Source organism: Jaculus jaculus, chromosome 9 (genome assembly GCF_020740685.1).
Source record: "Jaculus jaculus isolate mJacJac1 chromosome 9, mJacJac1.mat.Y.cur, whole genome shotgun sequence".
Classification (NCBI taxonomy): Eukaryota; Metazoa; Chordata; class Mammalia; order Rodentia; family Dipodidae; genus Jaculus; species Jaculus jaculus.
Window position 1 is genome coordinate 106,851,272 of NC_059110.1, and position 12,923 is coordinate 106,864,194.

Consider the following 12,923-nt stretch of genomic DNA (forward strand, 5'->3'; position numbering starts at 1 on the left):
TCCGGCGTTGTCCGTTAGGTGCCAATCCGCCGAACCGGAGCCGACGAGCGGCTTTTCAGCCCGTCTCCCGTCCCCGTCGGAGCCCCGGGAGCCGGGACCCGCTCGGCCGGCGTCATCATGACCAAGGCCGGTAGCAAGGGCGGGAACCTCCGCGACAAGCTGGACGGCAACGAGCTGGACCTGAGCCTCAGCGATCTGAACGAGGTCCCGGTCAAGGAGCTGGTCAGTGCAACCCCACGAGGCCCAGGAGCCCCACTTGCTGCTAATGCTGCCCCCCCTTTCCCCAGCGTGGCCTTCCTTCTTCCCCAAGCCTCAGTTTCCCTATTTTATCATTATGGTTGTTATTTTAAATCTGAACCCCCGGGGAGGCCGCGGCCGGCCCCCCAGCGTTCGTCCTGCAATGTACACGTGTCACTTTGGCGCCGTTCCAGAAGATGGGGAAGACCTACCTGGCGGGGCCCCGGGCCTTTGAGTGTCCAGGTGTGAATTGGTGCCCGTTTCGGAGGGTTTTCCTGGTGAGCTCAGTGCCCGATTACCCCCCAGCATCCTCCCCCCGCCCCTCCCAAGTCGGAACCCGCAGAGCGGATGCTGGATGTATTGGAGGAGGAATGAATGACTTTGGCCCCAGGAAGTAGGCCTCCTGATAGCCCTGGGTGTGGCTCCGAACCCCGCTCTTCTGGGAAGCCTGCATTCCCCGTGGCTGCTCCAGCCCGTGGGCGGCCTTCTCCGAAGAAAGGGAAATCTCCCCGCGTGACGGGCGGCGCTGGAACTGCCAAGAATCCCGCGCCCATCGCCCACCAGTCTCATCCGAAAGCCCCTAGGAACATCGCTGTTCTTGCTGCCAACGTGGAGTGGGATCTCTTCCAAATCACTGAGATTGCCCACACCCCGAGCCCTCATCGCCGGCCCCGCTCTGGATGACCTCTACTTTCCTTACTGCAATTAATGGATTACATTTGCCCTTGGCACTTGGCCCAGTCTTCCTTCCACTGTGGAGTATGGTGGTTAGAATGGCGTGCCCAGTTCATATCCTAGCATCATTGCTTAATAGCTGAGTGCCCTTTGCAAGTTAATTAACCGTAGGGCCTCGATTCCCTCATTTATCAAGCGGTGCTAATAGATCCCATCTCAGACAGTTGTGAGGATCAACGTCACATGAAATGCTTGGAAGAGCTCACTGGATCTAGTCTCTGCCCTGAGATGTGGTAACAGGATGCTAGGAAACAAAGATTAAAAATTACTCTGGAGACTTTCTCACAGGATAAAGAATGTTCCATGGCCAAACACCTCTCTGTAGTCTTCCATAGATTTTGCCTGAGTGACTTCAGTTTTTCTTCTTATCCCCAGTATTGTAATTTAATTTTTAAAAGTTTTTTTTTTTCAAGGTAGGGTCTTGTTCTAGCCCAGGCTGACCTGGAAATCGTTGTGCAGTCTCAGACTGGCCTCGAACTCACAGGGATCCTTCTACCTCAGCCTCTCAAGTGTTGGGATTAAAGGCATGTGCCTTTTTTTTTTTTTTTTTTTTTTGATGCAGTGTTCCTCAGATTGCCTTGAAACTCAGCATCCTCCTGCCTCTGCTTCTTTGGCGCTGGAGTTACAGACATGTGCCACCCCACCCCCATAGTGCTTTTTAAAAAAATTTTGTTTATTTTTACTTATTTATTTGACAGCAACACACAGAGAGAGAGTAAGAGGCAGATAGAGAAAAAGAATGGGTGCACCAGGGCCTCCAGCCACTGCAAACACGTGGGCCCCCTTGTGCATCTGGCTAATGTAGGTCCTGGGGAACCGAGCCTCGAACCGGGGTCCTCAGGCTTCACAGGCAAGCGCTTAACAACTAAGCCATCTCTCCATCCAGCCCAATAGTGATTTTTTTTAAAGGCCTTTTTCCTCACTGTGGGAACATTCTGTGGAAAATGCTTCCTTAGCAAATGTCACAGAATCATTCCAGGTGTTGCTTTGACATGTTTTTCTCATCTCTTTCTAGGCTGCACTTCCCAAGGCCACCATCCTGGACCTGTCCTGCAATAAACTGAGTACTCTACCGGTAAGACTGGCAAGCAGCCGGGAGTCCTAGCTGTGGAGGTTCCTCCTGTAGCTGGGTGTGGGGAGGCGAGGGTAGCATGAAGTGTAATTTTCAGGACAGGCCTGCAGACAGGCTCCCGCTGAATGTGAGCATGTTGGCAGGGGACAGGTGGAGGAGGGGGCTTTGTCTCAGGCGCATTCTCTTAGAACAGCGGGAGGGTCAGGCCACAGAAGCTAAAGGCAGCAGGATGCTGCCTGACTCACTTAGAGGCCCATCTTTTTTGTCTGCTTTATTTTATTCCTTTGAAGAGTAGTTTACCTCCCTAAAACATAGGGAAGGAGAGAAACCGCTTGGTGAGCCCCCATCCCATACAGCCACTTTTTTCTTTCTTGGAAACAGACTCCTGTGTATTCCAGGCTGGCCTTGAACTTACTGTAACTGAACCTGTCCTTAAAACTTCTGACCTTCTTGCCTCCAACTCCTTTTTTTTTTTTTAAATAAATACAATTTTAAAATTGTTTATTTATTTACTTGAGAGAGGGAGAGAGAATGGGTGCACCAGGGCCTCCAGCCACTGCAAACAAACCCCAGACTCATGCGCCCCCTTGCACAGCTGTCTTATGTGGGTCCTGGGGAATTGAATTGGGGTCCTTTGGCTTTGCAGGCAAGTGCCTTAACCACTAAGCCACCTCTCCAGCCCTTCAACTCTTGATTGCTGGGATTATAGGCATGCACCACCGCATCCAGCTTTGTGTTGCTGAGACACAGTCTCACTTTGGAGTCATTGAGGACTGGAGCTATTGTAGCTCAAACTCCTGGCAGTCCTCTCACATCAGCCTCCCAAGAGCTAGGCTTACAGATGTGATCCACAACACTGGGCCTCATGCAATGAGGAACAGCAGAGAATGTGATTTTTATGGAACTATATTTGCCTTCATCCTCCCCAAAAGGGCTTGAACTATGTGAGGGTTTGCCATTCTTTTCATGCAACACATCAAGCATACTATCAAATCTGTTTGAGTCTTTGGATTCTATTCTGTTAGCATACAAACTAACACATTTCCTGATGACATTTTCATAGTTGTCTTTTGCTCATATTCATAATCTCCTACTACTACTCCCCATTCTTTCTCCCTTGATTTTTCTTTATTTTTTAATTTACTTGAGAGAAAGAGACACAGAGGGAAATAGGTAGAGAGAGAGTATGGGTGCTGCAGAACCATCTGCTCCTGCGAACAAACTCCAGATGCGTGTGCCACTTTGCATCTGGCTTTACACGGTACTGAGGAACCGGAACCAAGATGTCGGGCTTTGCAGTCAAGCACCGTAACTGCTGAACCATATCCCCAACCCTCTGGGTTTCTTTGTTTGTTTGTTTTGTTTTGTTTTTTCGAGGTAGGGTTTCACTTAGCCCAGGCTGACCCAGAATTCACTATGTAGTCTCTGGGTGTCCTCAAACTCTCAGTGATCCTCCTACCTCTGCCTCCCAAGTACTGGGATTCTGGGATTAAAGGTGTGCACCACCACGCCTGACTTCTCTTTCTTTCTTTCTTTTTTTTTTATTTTAAATATCTTATTTATTTATTTATTTATTTTGTTTTTTTAAGGTAGGGTCTCACTCTAGCTCTGGCTGACCTGGAATTAACTGTATTCTCAGGGTGGCCTCCAACTCACAGCAATCCTCCTACCTCTGCCTCCCGAGTGCTGGAATTCAAGGTGTGCGCCACCATGCCCAGCTATTTATTTATTTGAGAGAAAGAGAGAGAGAGAGAATATGGACGCACCAGGGCCTTCAGCCACTGCAAACGAACTCCAGATGCATGAGCCCCCTTGTACATCTCTCTTACGTGGGTCCTAGAGATTCGAACTGGGGTCCTTTGGTTTTACAGGCAAATACCTTAACTGCTAAGCCATCTCTCCAGCCCCTTCTTCTTTTTTTTAAGGTAGGGTCTTCTCTCTAGCTCAGGCTGACCTGGAATTCACTATGTAGTCTCAGGATGGTGTTGAACTCACCTTGATCCACCTACCTCTGCCTCCTGAGTGCTGGAATTAAAGGCGTGTGCCACCACGCCTGGCTTGTTTTGTTTTTTTGACACAGCATTTCATTGTATTTCCCAGGCTGGCCTCAGACTCACATCAGTCCTCCTGCTTTAGCATCCAGAGTGATCATAGGTATATGCACCATGCCCAGCTATTTATTATTCCACTTTATTATTACTTTACAGCCTCTCACCCTCCTGGGTGATGGCTGCTGTCCTACATAGCAGTGCTTCTTGGTGAAGGAGCCTACTTTAGCTGGGCATGGTAGTGCATGCCTTTAATCCCAGCATACAAGAAGCAGAGGTAGGAGGACCTCTGTGAGTTTGAGGCCTCCCTGAGAATACATAGTCAGCCTGGGCTACAGTGAGACCCTACCTTGAAAAACCATAAAAAGAACAAAAAGAAAAAGAAAAAAGGAGCCTGCATTTGCTGTCAGCATTGCCTCTTAAAAGCCTTCACTGTGGCCAGCCTCATCTTGCTGGATTCCTGTTCCAGGGTAGCTTCCTATTGGACACTGGCTCAGGGATGCCGTTCAGAAGTTAGCACTTTCTTCCTTGGTTCATTAGTCCATTCCTCTCTATTCTCATGGGCCTTGCTTATTGTTGACAGTGTCTTCGCACAGCTCATTAAAAACAGTTTCTATTCCAGAAGGTATCTAATTTGTATCTAATTAAAGAAGGGTGGCAACTCCTTGTGGCTTCACACCTGCTGCACTCTGGGCTGGATAATCACTCAGCACCCACCCGCCAAGTGCACTTTCCAACCTGAGTCTGTTCTGTTGTCCGTCCTAATAACTTTCATTTCACTCTGCAGCATAAGTCTGCTGGTGTTAGTCCCCAGGAGCATAAACGGTACCTTATTAGCTGAGTCGTATTGTCACTTTCAGATGGGTGCTTTCGTCAGGAATATTTTGGTCCTTGCTGAGAAGGAGCCCTGGTTATGGATAGCATGGGCCCTTGCCCTTCAGTTCTTACTCTAACACTTGTTGAACACTTGGGCAAAGTACTGTGCTAGGTGCTGTGAATAACAGAGACTAAGACTGAGTTCTCAAGTATTGCCTCCTTCTATGAAAATTTGTGGTTATGCCAGATCTAATTTTCTTTTAGGTATTGGAAAATTGGAGGGTATTCTGGGATTGGACACAGGTCCTCATGTACAACATATGCACATGTGTGTGTGTGTGTGTGTGTGTGTGTGTGTGTGTGTTAGTAGGGATTGAGCCTTGGGTTTTGTAGATGCTAGGCAAACGCTCAAACATGCTACATCCTCAGTCCCATTTTGTTTTTGGGATGGGCTCTTGCTGTTTTCCAGGCTAGCCCCCAACTGGCACAGCCTCCCCAGTAGCCAGGAGTACAGATGTATACTACCATGTCCAGTGAGAAACCCTATGAAACACGAAGGTAGCGTTCTGAGGGAAGACAGAAAGGGTCCCGTATCGCACTTGTAGCAGTGTGGAGGGGGAGCTTGAGGAGGGGTATATGCATCTATATGCTTGCTTTGTGCTAAGCTGCCTTACACACTCGTCTGGTGACCACCAGAAATAGTGAGTATTTGGTGTTAATACTAAAGTGGGTAAGCCCACACCTGAGTGTTCTTTCTCCTGATCCTAGTCGGATTTCTGTGGCCTCACACACCTGGTGAAGCTGGACCTCAGCAAGAACAAGCTGCAGCAGCTGCCAGCCGATTTTGGCCGCCTGGTCAACCTCCAACATCTGGATCTCCTCAACAACAGGCTGGTCACCCTGCCTGTCAGCTTTGCTCAGCTCAAGGTAACAACCTGTGTGCCAAGGTTCCAGGTGTGGCTGAGGGTCCAGGGACTGTTGGAGCATGACTCTGAGAAAGGCTGTTAGAAGTACCACCTTGTTGGGTTGGAGAGATGGCTTTAGTGGTTAAGACACTTGCCTACAAAGCCAAATGACCTTGGTTTGATTCCCCAGGACCCACATAAGCCAGATGTACAAGGTGGCACATCATCCGGAGTTCATTTGTAGTGGTTGGAAGCCCTGGCGTGCCCGTTCTCTCCCCACCCCCTTTCCTGCTCTCAAAAAATAAATAAATAAATAATAAAAGAAAAGAAATACCACCTTGTTGACCCTGCCTCAGATGGCTGTTCCCATAGGCAAAACATAAAAGAGCTTTCTTCCAGCTCCTTGCCTTCCACTGTGTGTGTGAAGCCAGGCTTAGCCAGCCGCTCCCCCTTCTCTTTAGAACCTGAAATGGCTGGACCTGAAGGACAATCCCCTGGATCCTGTCCTGGCCAAAGTTGCTGGTGATTGCTTGGATGAGAAGCAGTGTAAGCAGTGTGCAAACAAGGTAAGTGCAAGCTCCCAAGTGTCTCTTACACTACTCTCCTGGTATTCACCTCTCTCCTGTTTTCTCCCAAGATACCAACAGCACTAAGCAATAAGGTCGCAGTGAGATGGGCCTGTTAGGCAGAGATCTGTTGCTGCATTTAGTTTCTTTTTTTGGTTTTTCGAGGTAGGGTCTCACTCTGGCTCAGGCTGACCTGGAATTCACTATGTAGTCTCAGGGTGGCCTCGAACTCATGGCGATCCTCCTTCCTCTGCCTCCCGAGTGCTGGGATTAAAGGTGTGCGCCACCATGCTCAGTGAATATTGTATTTATTTATTTGAGACAGAGGGAGAGAATGGGCATGCCATGGCCTATAGCCACTGCAAACAAACTCTAGATGCATGTGCCACCTTGTGTATCTGGCTTATGTGGGTACTGAAAAATCAAACTTAGATCCCTAGGCTTTGCAGGCACGTGCTTTAACTGCTAAGCCATCTTTCCAGTCCTGTGCTTCCTTTTATTAAGAAACCACCTTGAAGCTGGACGTGGTGGCCCACGTCTTTAATTCCAGCACTCGGGAGGCAGAGGCAGGAGGACTGTCATGAGGCCATTCTGAGACTACATAGTGAATTCCAGGTCAGCCTGGCCTAGAGTGAGACCCTACCTCAAAAAACCAAAAAGAAATAAAAGAAAAAGAAACCACCTTGTATGCTTGCTCCAGTGTGGCACCATGTTGACAAGAGGGTAAGAAGCAGTGACTTTTCTGAGGCAGTTAACAATCCCATCAGAATCTAACTTGTTGAACCCATAAATTTATTGAGGCTATTTTAAAAAAATACTTATGTATTATATTTGCAAGCAGAGAGAAGAGAGACAATAGAATGGGAGCACAACCTGCTGTAAATGAACTTCAGATGCTTGTGTCACCTGGTGCACCTGGCGTTGTGTAGGCACTGGGGAATCACACTCAAATTGTTAGGCTTTGCAGGCAAGCACCTTAACTGCTAAGCCATTTTTCCAACCCTATTTTTTTAACTTAAAATTTTAAAAAGATTTTATTTATTTATTAGGGAGAGAGAGTGAGAATGGGTGCACCGGGGCCTCTAGGCACTGCCAACGAACTCCAGACGCATGCACCACCATGTGCATCTGGCTTACGTGGGACCTGGAGAATCAAACCTGGGTCCTTAGGCTTTGCAGGCATGTACCTTAACCACTAAGCCATATCTCCAGCCCTTAATTTTATTTATTCATTTTGTTTGTTTATTTATTTGAAAGCAACAGATAGAGAGAGAGAGAGAGAGAATGGGCATGCCAGGGCCTCCAGCCACTGCAGATGAACTCCAGATGCATGGGTCACCTTGTGCATCTGGCTTATGTGGGTCCTGGGGAATCGATCCTCGAACCGGGAGCCTTAGGCTTCCCAGGCAATCGCTTAACTGCTAAGCCATCTCTCCAGCCCCTTAATTTTATTTTTGAGAGAGAAAGAGAATGGGCATGCCAGGGCCTTTCAGCTGCTATGAATGAACTCCAGACATATGTGTCCTCTTGTGCACATGTGTGACATTGCATGCTTGCGTCACTTTTGTACCTGTGTCACTTTTGTGCCTGGCCACATGGGACCTGAAGATTCGACCATGCATTATTAGGTTTCTCAGGCAAGTGCCTTAACTGCTAAGCCATCTTTCTAGTCCCCTATTTACTTATCTATTTATTTATTTTATTTATTTGAGTCAGAGGGGGAGAGAGAGTGAAAATGGGCACACCAGGGCTTCCAGCCACTGCAAATGAGCTCCAGATGCATGCGCCCCCTTGTGCATCTGGTTACATCGGTCCTGGGGAATTGAACCTGGGTCCTCTGTCTTGGCAGGCAAGCACATTAACTGCTAAGCCATCCATCCAGCCCCCTTCTTTTGTTTTTAATATATTTTAATTTTTATTTATTTGAGAGAGAGAGAGAATGGGCGTGCCAGCCACTGCAAACAAACTCCAGATGTGTGCACCCCTTTGTGCATCTGGCTAACATGGGTCCTGGGGAATCAAGCCTCGAACCGGGGTCCTTAGGCTTCACAGGCAAGCGCTTAACTGCTAAGCCATCTCTCCAGCCCTTCTGGTTTTCTTTTTCTGTTTGTTTGTTTTTTGAGGTAAGGTCTCACGCTAGCCCAGGATGACCTGGAATTCACTATGGAGTCTCAGGGTGGCCTCAAACTCATGGTGATCCTCCTACCTCTGCCTCCCAAGTGCTGGGATTAAAGACATGTGCCACCATGCCCAGGTCTGTTTATTTATTTTTTTAATATGTTTATTGAGGTTATTTACAGAGCATAAGTGAGGGGCTACTTACCAGAGCATAGGACTAGGAGGCAGCTGCATCCCTGGAAAGCCCACTCTAGCGTGGCAGAAGACTCGGTAAAGCTGTATTCCTAGAGTTCACCACATGACTTGCAGGCAGGAGAGTCTTTTCCCTAGCAGTTGTTCACTCTTTCTGAAACCTCTGGGAGGGACCTTGTGAATCTTGCAAGTTTTACTTCTGAAATCTTTTTTGTCCAATTTTCTGAACCTTTTTTATTTTAATTACTTCCTAAATCTTAACAGCCTGTGTTCTATTTTGGAACTGCTGCTTCTTCTGCTTTTTTTTTCCTTTAATCATCCCAAAGTAAGGTCTCACTCTAGCCCATGCTTACCTGAAATTCACTATATAGTCTCAGGGTAGCCTTGAACTCATGGTGATCCTCCTACCTCTGCCAATCGAGTGCTGGGATTAAAAGCATGCACTTTTTAAAATATTTTCATCTATTAGAGAGAGAGAGAGATGAGAGTGAGTATGGGCATGCCAAGACCTCTTACCAGTGCAAATAAACTCCAGATGCGCCACTTTGTGCATCTGGCTTTACATGGGTACTGGAGAATTGAAGCTAGGTCATCAGACTTTATCATTAAGTGCCTTTAACCTCTGAGCCATCTCCCCAGCACCCAGTTTGGAGCTGCTGCTGCTTTTTCAAATTTAGGCTTTTTATTTTATTTTATTTATTTTATTTTTTCAAGGTAGGGTCTCACTCTAGCTCAAGCTAACCTGGAATTAACTGTGTAGTTTCAGGGTGGCCTTGAACTCATGGTGATTCTCCTACCTCTGCCTCCCAAGTTATGAGATTAAAGCTGTGTGTCCCCATGCTTGGCTTTACATATATATATAATTTTATTTTATTTATTTTATTTTATTTTATTTTCCAAGGTAGGGTCTCACTCTAACCCAGGCTGACCTGAAATTCACTATGGAGTCTCAGGGTGGCCACAAACTCATGGTGATCCTCTTAGCTCTACCTCCCAAGTGCTGGGATTAAAGGTGTGTGACACCATGCCCAGCTTTGTATTTTATATTTATTTATTTATTTGAGAGAGGCAGAGAGAAGAAATAAGCATGTCAGTGCCTCCACCCAAACCCGAACTCTAGATGCATGTGCCACTTTGCACATCTGGCTTATGTGGGTCCTGGGGACTCCAACCTGGGTCCTTTGGCTTTGCAGGCAAATACTTAACCACTAAGCCATCTCTCCAGCCCCCTTTTTTTTTTAAAAATTGACAACTCCCATAATTATAGACAATAAACTATGATAATTCCCTCTCCTCTCTCAATTTGGAATGTCTTTAGAAGCCTCCCTCCAGGATGAGATGTTTCAATTCAGAAATGGCTGTACTGACAATAGGAATTTGGACAATATAGGTGTTGCTATCATAGATAATGGCAAAAGAATTATCTGTACTATTGTTAATGTAAGCTAATATGTGTGACATGGGCCTCTACTCTGAATCTCAAAGGCAGTGGTCTCTTTCCCTCTCATGTGCTCAGAGTTTCTTATGTAATGTCACCATCACTAGTACCCGTTGTTCCAAGAAACCAAGCACAAAGGTAACACAACCAAGTGACCAAGGCAACATGAGACGCATTGGCCAATGCCCACTTAGTCAGTGAACTCCTATTGTGAAAACTTGTGTTTGGGAGTGATGCCGGTTCTGAAGATTGGCAGTAGCGGCCATGGATTACTCTTTCTTGTTCTAGACCTCATAGCTCTGGGAAGCAGGTATTATTTACATTTCTGACATGTGAGACCCTCAGCATGTGTGTGATTCTGCATTCACCAGATGGTGCTAGGCTATAACAAACAGATGATGTTCCAGTTTGCAGTCTACAAAGGAGGCTTACATTGAGGGCAAAGGCCCTTTCTGCTCACAAGCCCAGCTGCAGGCCCCTAAAGCCATGGCCCTTGGCATTACTGCCCCTAAGCAGCAGTGCACCCTTAGGCATTGTAGAGGTGTGGGGTGGGTGAGCAGGAATGAGGTCACAGGTTTCTAGGACAAAATCTACCCCCAGGGGCAGTCCTTCCCATTTCTGAACTGCTTGGTTTTTTTCAAATGATTAATTCCTGATGGGGCCCTGTAGCCAAGCTAAGAAAAGATGTCTCTTGGCCAGCCAGACTTGCCCTAAGCCCAGCTGCTTGTGTGCTTATTTAGTATTTGGAGTTGGGGGTGAGGCAGGAGCCTTGGCCTCACCCTCCCTCTGAAATCTTGTAAAGTTGACTTCCTTGGGAGAAGTGCTGGCAGGTTCAATCCTGTGTTAGGACAGAATTCCTTGTGCTTCAAACCAGACTTTAAAGGGAGAGGCTTCTGTAGGCCATCTGCTGAGTTCCTCTTCTGATGTGTGTGTGTGCCGGAGGTTTTCAAGACTGATGGATGCTTGGATGCACATCTGTCCTGGCCTCTTTAGTGCATCAGTAAAACAAGATCCTTGCTGTCTTTAGAATACTTAGTTTCAGGCTGGAGAGATGGCTCAGCAGATAAGGCATTTGCCTGCAAAGCCTAAGGATCCAGGTTTGATGACCCAGTACCCATATAAGCCAGGTGCACCAGGTGATGCATGCATCTGGAGTTCGTTTGCAGTGGCTAGAGACCCTGGCATGCCTATTCTCTTTCTCAAATAAATATATAAATGACTTTTTTATTTGTTTTTGAGGAAGGGTCTCACTCTACTCCAAGCTGACCTGGAATTTCATCTGTAGTTTCAGGGTAGCTTTGAACTCACAGCACTCCTACCTCTGCCTCCTGAGTGCTGAGATTAAAGGCATGCACCATCATGCCCAGGTAATATAAAAAGATTTTTAAATATTTTTACTTATTTATTAGAGAGAAAGAGAGAATGGACACACCAGGGCCTCTAGCCACTACACACAAAATCCAGATTCATGTACCACCATGTGCATCTGGCTTATGTAGGATCTGGAAAACAAGTTCTTTTGCCTCATCCCTTATGCATGCCCTTAGTGAGAACATTTGTAGCTCCTTTAGTCAGAGGTCATCATCTCTGAGTGAGGCTGAAAATTTGGGATACCTTGTGCAGAGTGTAAGTAGGTAGTATCTGGGCCTTTCTCTTAGTGCTCTCCTCTGCTCAGAGGATCTGTGCTTCCTTTGTCATGCGCCCCATCAGATCACCCGAACTGTCCAGTCAGCCATTCCTGTGTGTTGACGCCTGTGATTAGCCATGTTTCAGCCATGTGGGCTACTTATGGACAAGACAGTTCCTGCCCTTAAGGGAACTTGGAGTCTTAAGACTAAAACTAATAGCTAGCCAGGAATTACCATATCCTAGCTGGGTATGGTGGCTCATATCTGTAAGGATTAGCACAAGATTGAGACCAGCAAGTCCCTATCTTTAAAAAACAAAACAAAACCCATGACCCTTTCTTCCCCAAGGAATTACACTGTGCTATGTTGATTTCATAGGAGAGGAAGGAGGGGGACTGAGGAGGCCAGGAAAACATACTTGAGGGAGTGCTGTCTGTGGGAGTAACAGAGTCATTGGGAGGGTCACTGGAATTTTTTGTTGTTGTTTTTTGAGGTAGGGTCTCTCTCTAGCCCAGGCTGACCTGGAATTAACTATGTAGTCTCAGGGTGGCCTCGAACTCACAGTTGATCCTCCTACCTCTGCCTTCCAAGTGCTGGGATTAAGGGCATGCATCACCACACCTAGCTTTACAAAAAGCTATTCGTTGGGCTGGAGAGATGGCTTAGTGGTTAAGCACTTGCCTGTGAAGCCTAAGGACCCTGGTTCAAGGCTCGATTCCCCAGGACCCACATTAGCCAGATGCACAAGAGGGCACATGCATCTGGAGTTCGTTTGCAGTGCTTAGAGGCCCTGGTGTGCCCATTCTCTCTCTCTTTCTCTCCTTCTCTCTCTCTCTCTCTCTCTCTCTCTCTCTGTCACTCTCAAATAAATAAAAAATGAACAAAAAAAAAATTTTTTTTAAAGCTATTTGTGGAGCTGGAGAGATGTCTTAACAGCTAAGGCAGTTGCCTGTGTAACCTAAGGAGAATCCAGGTTAAGTTCCCCAGTACCCACATAAGCTAGATGTAGAAGGGGGCGCATGTGTCTGGAGTTCATTTGTAATAGCATATTCTGTCTCTAATTTTCTTTCTCCAAATGTATAAATAAGAGTTTTTTTCTGACAGCCCAATGAACTCGGTTCTTTTGACTCTTCTATAATTAAGGTTGTAACTTGGGGCTGGAGGGATG

At 46.8% G+C, this 12,923-nt stretch overlaps 1 protein-coding gene across 1 annotated transcript in view; it reads left to right on the plus strand.

The window, feature by feature from the left end:
* The window catches only part of Lrrc59 (leucine rich repeat containing 59), a 20,746-nt gene continuing 7,823 nt past the window's right edge, over positions 1-12,923 (plus strand). The window contains exons 1-4 of the mRNA XM_004655573.3: positions 1-222; positions 1,988-2,047; positions 5,677-5,835; positions 6,275-6,379. Coding sequence (XP_004655630.2) covers positions 118-222; positions 1,988-2,047; positions 5,677-5,835; positions 6,275-6,379 — 429 coding nt within the window. The 5' untranslated portion in view covers positions 1-117. The remainder of the gene's footprint in view (positions 223-1,987; positions 2,048-5,676; positions 5,836-6,274; positions 6,380-12,923) is intronic.